At 37.6% G+C, this 2,707-nt stretch overlaps 1 protein-coding gene across 1 annotated transcript; it reads right to left on the minus strand.

Annotated features, from left to right (window-relative positions):
- Positions 1-950: 950 nt before the first annotated feature.
- On the minus strand, positions 951-2,399 carry LOC307123360 (uncharacterized protein). Its single transcript, XM_079811881.1, has 2 exons — positions 2,334-2,399; positions 951-2,161 (listed from the first exon to the last, which is right to left on the minus strand). The coding sequence occupies exons 1-2, from the start codon at positions 2,346-2,348 to the stop codon at positions 1,769-1,771; spliced, it is 408 nt and encodes a 135-aa protein (XP_079668007.1). The 5' UTR covers positions 2,349-2,399; the 3' UTR covers positions 951-1,768.
- Positions 2,400-2,707: the final 308 nt, after the last annotated feature.

Genomic DNA, 2,707 nt, shown 5'->3' on the forward strand with positions numbered 1-2,707 from the left:
AGTCATGCTGCCTTGAGATGCTTCCATCCACAATAGGTTTGTCTGATATGGTAACCCGATTTTATAGTAAAGAGAGAGAGAGTTTCGGAATGTACCTATCATCCCTGCTGATGGCCAACCCACAAAGTTTCTCGCCAACGGGCGATTTACAGGAACTGCTGCCAAACATTGGATCGCAAATACAGATATGCCATTATAGGAAAAATGGGAATCACCTAACCTGAATTCCCTGTTCCAAAGATGCAGGCTTCCCTCATGTATTCATGTTTTCCTTTCATGTATACCTGGATACCTATAGCTACAGCCTGGCTAAGATTACATTATAACTTTTGTGCACACAGTCCATTTCTTACAGGAAGAAGTTCCCTTGCTGAGTGACCACTGAGTTTTAGGGTGTTGTCATTTTTTGGTAACACTTTATTTTGATGGTCCCTTTTGAACATTCTGTTGACTATAAGAATTAGTAGAATTAGTCTGCCTAATGTCTGCTAACTCTTTATTGTGATGGTCCCACAATAAACATTCTACTTACTATAAGTAACTTATGCAACTACTTGTCAACTTATTCTAACCCTAACCCGTCTACTAACACTTATGAGAGTTAGTAGACATGTAGGTGCAATGTTACGTTTAGTCAATAGAATGTGCTAATGGGACCATCAATATAAAGTGAAACCCTATTTTACTTCCTTTATAACTCACAGAATACTACCAATCTACCTTCCATCTTTCAATCTAAGCATGTATTTGTCCTGCGAACCATACATATGGAAAGGCGCTTGGAAAATGTTTCAAAAATAACATTATAAAGCTAACCTATCAGGTTAATAACCTCATAAAACTATACGTAATGGAGTGAAAAGAAATAGGTAAGATTCTGCTCTCTTTCTTGGAGATACTGATCATGTGACAGGTGGTCAGATGCTCTTTATAATAAAATAGTATTGAATAAGAAAAGATTGCGTACAATTTATTACACATACTTCATCTTTATTAAATTGAAGAGCCAAATATACATATAGACAAGTGCAAATCACAATTACTTCCATCTGTTCATACATGTTTATAAGGTTGCATAAGATAAATTATTGTCTTCCACAAAATCAAAGATGTTAGATAGTTTATATTTCTGTGTAAATAGGTTCGATCATTTCTATCAATGTTTATATACAGATGTCAGTGAACTGATAAAGACTGAAAATGAAACCGTTTTGTTGTCATGAATCCCTGAAAGTACCCTTTCCTTTGCTGTTTCGTCACCAACTCGAAGTACGAAAACAAAAAACGACATCTTTGTTCCATCTGGTTAAACAAAACACTGAATACAACATTTCTATTCATGACTTCTTGCATCTCAGATAACATATTCGACTTTGTTTTATTAGTTTCACATTCTTTTTTGTTTGCATCAACAGGGCTTATTACATTAAAACACACTTTTTTAACCAAGCTTTTGACTCTTAGCGCTGGACTTGCTTGGTTGGACTTGTTTTTATGTTGTCGTTTGATGCATGTTTTGGAAAGCGCTTTGTGCACCTTTTGGCTGCTGTAAGGCGCTATATAAATAAAAATTGATTGATTGATTGATTGATTGATTACTAGTGATTCAACTGAGAGTATATTCAAACCTTTTACTGATGTATGACACATCATATTCTAACGGTAAGAGAAGTTGTGACAAGTAAAAGTTTGTGAATAAAGCATTTACAGTGAGATTTACCCCTCAGCATAAAGAGAAAAAAAGAAAAGGGTTGCGTTTACGTCTTTGTTAACCCCCATGACATTTCTGGAAGGTGATGAGCGTGGCTCCAGGCTTCACTTGGAGCTCAGACAGCGTCTGGTGCGGCTGAACCGGTTTGCCATTGTAGACCAGATTCAGGCTTTCTCCGAGGTCTGGTCTCAGCTTCAGGACCTTCTGCTGCAGTTTCCCAATGGTATCGGTACTCCTCATTGTCACAGGCACCTTCATCCCATCGAACCCATTAAAGATGTTCACAGGAAAGCGTTTAGGACCTGGTGAAACAGGCTCTTGAACCTGGAGAACGGCGTGAGTGGACTTTGCCAACGGCTCATGGAAGGGAACAGGCACAGTGTCTTTGGGGTCTCCTCTCACACACTGCCTGACTCCAAACTCTACAAGCTGAGGATTAAGGTACTGAATCTGAAAGAGAATGAGACATTAGTTAGTGGAGCACTTTATCGCAATAAAACAAAATATAAGGCTGGACAAAGTGACAATTACAACACTTTCATGTTGATAATAGCCTACTATTAAAATGTCAGGAAATTGTGTTAAACGATTGTGTTTTAAAATGTATTTAAAATAATCTTACAGTTGCTGTAGCCATGGTGCCTTTCTGCTGCTTTGTGTTTATTGTGTTCTTCACCCCAGCATTTATAGCAACAAAAAAAAAAAAGATTGGAAAGTACCGTCTATAGCTACTCCACCCACATTACATGACGTGCCAAGTTCATCTCAGAGCCCTAGAGGTAAATGAAAAAGAAAAGAAAAAACATTCAATCCATTGGTGGTTAACTTCCTTAAGGAAATTAGCTCTGGGACAATTTTTGGCGATTTCTGCCTGGATTTGGCCTCCCCAAATTGAAACGCTTCCCATACATACAATGGTCTAAATACACAATTTTGGTATCATTTTACAGGAAACCCTTTGAAGTAACATAAACCACTGCTAAAAGTAATACACAT

This window comes from Gobio gobio, assembly GCF_949357685.1.
Source record: "Gobio gobio genome assembly, chromosome: 3".
NCBI lineage: Eukaryota > Metazoa > Chordata > Actinopteri > Cypriniformes > Gobionidae > Gobio > Gobio gobio.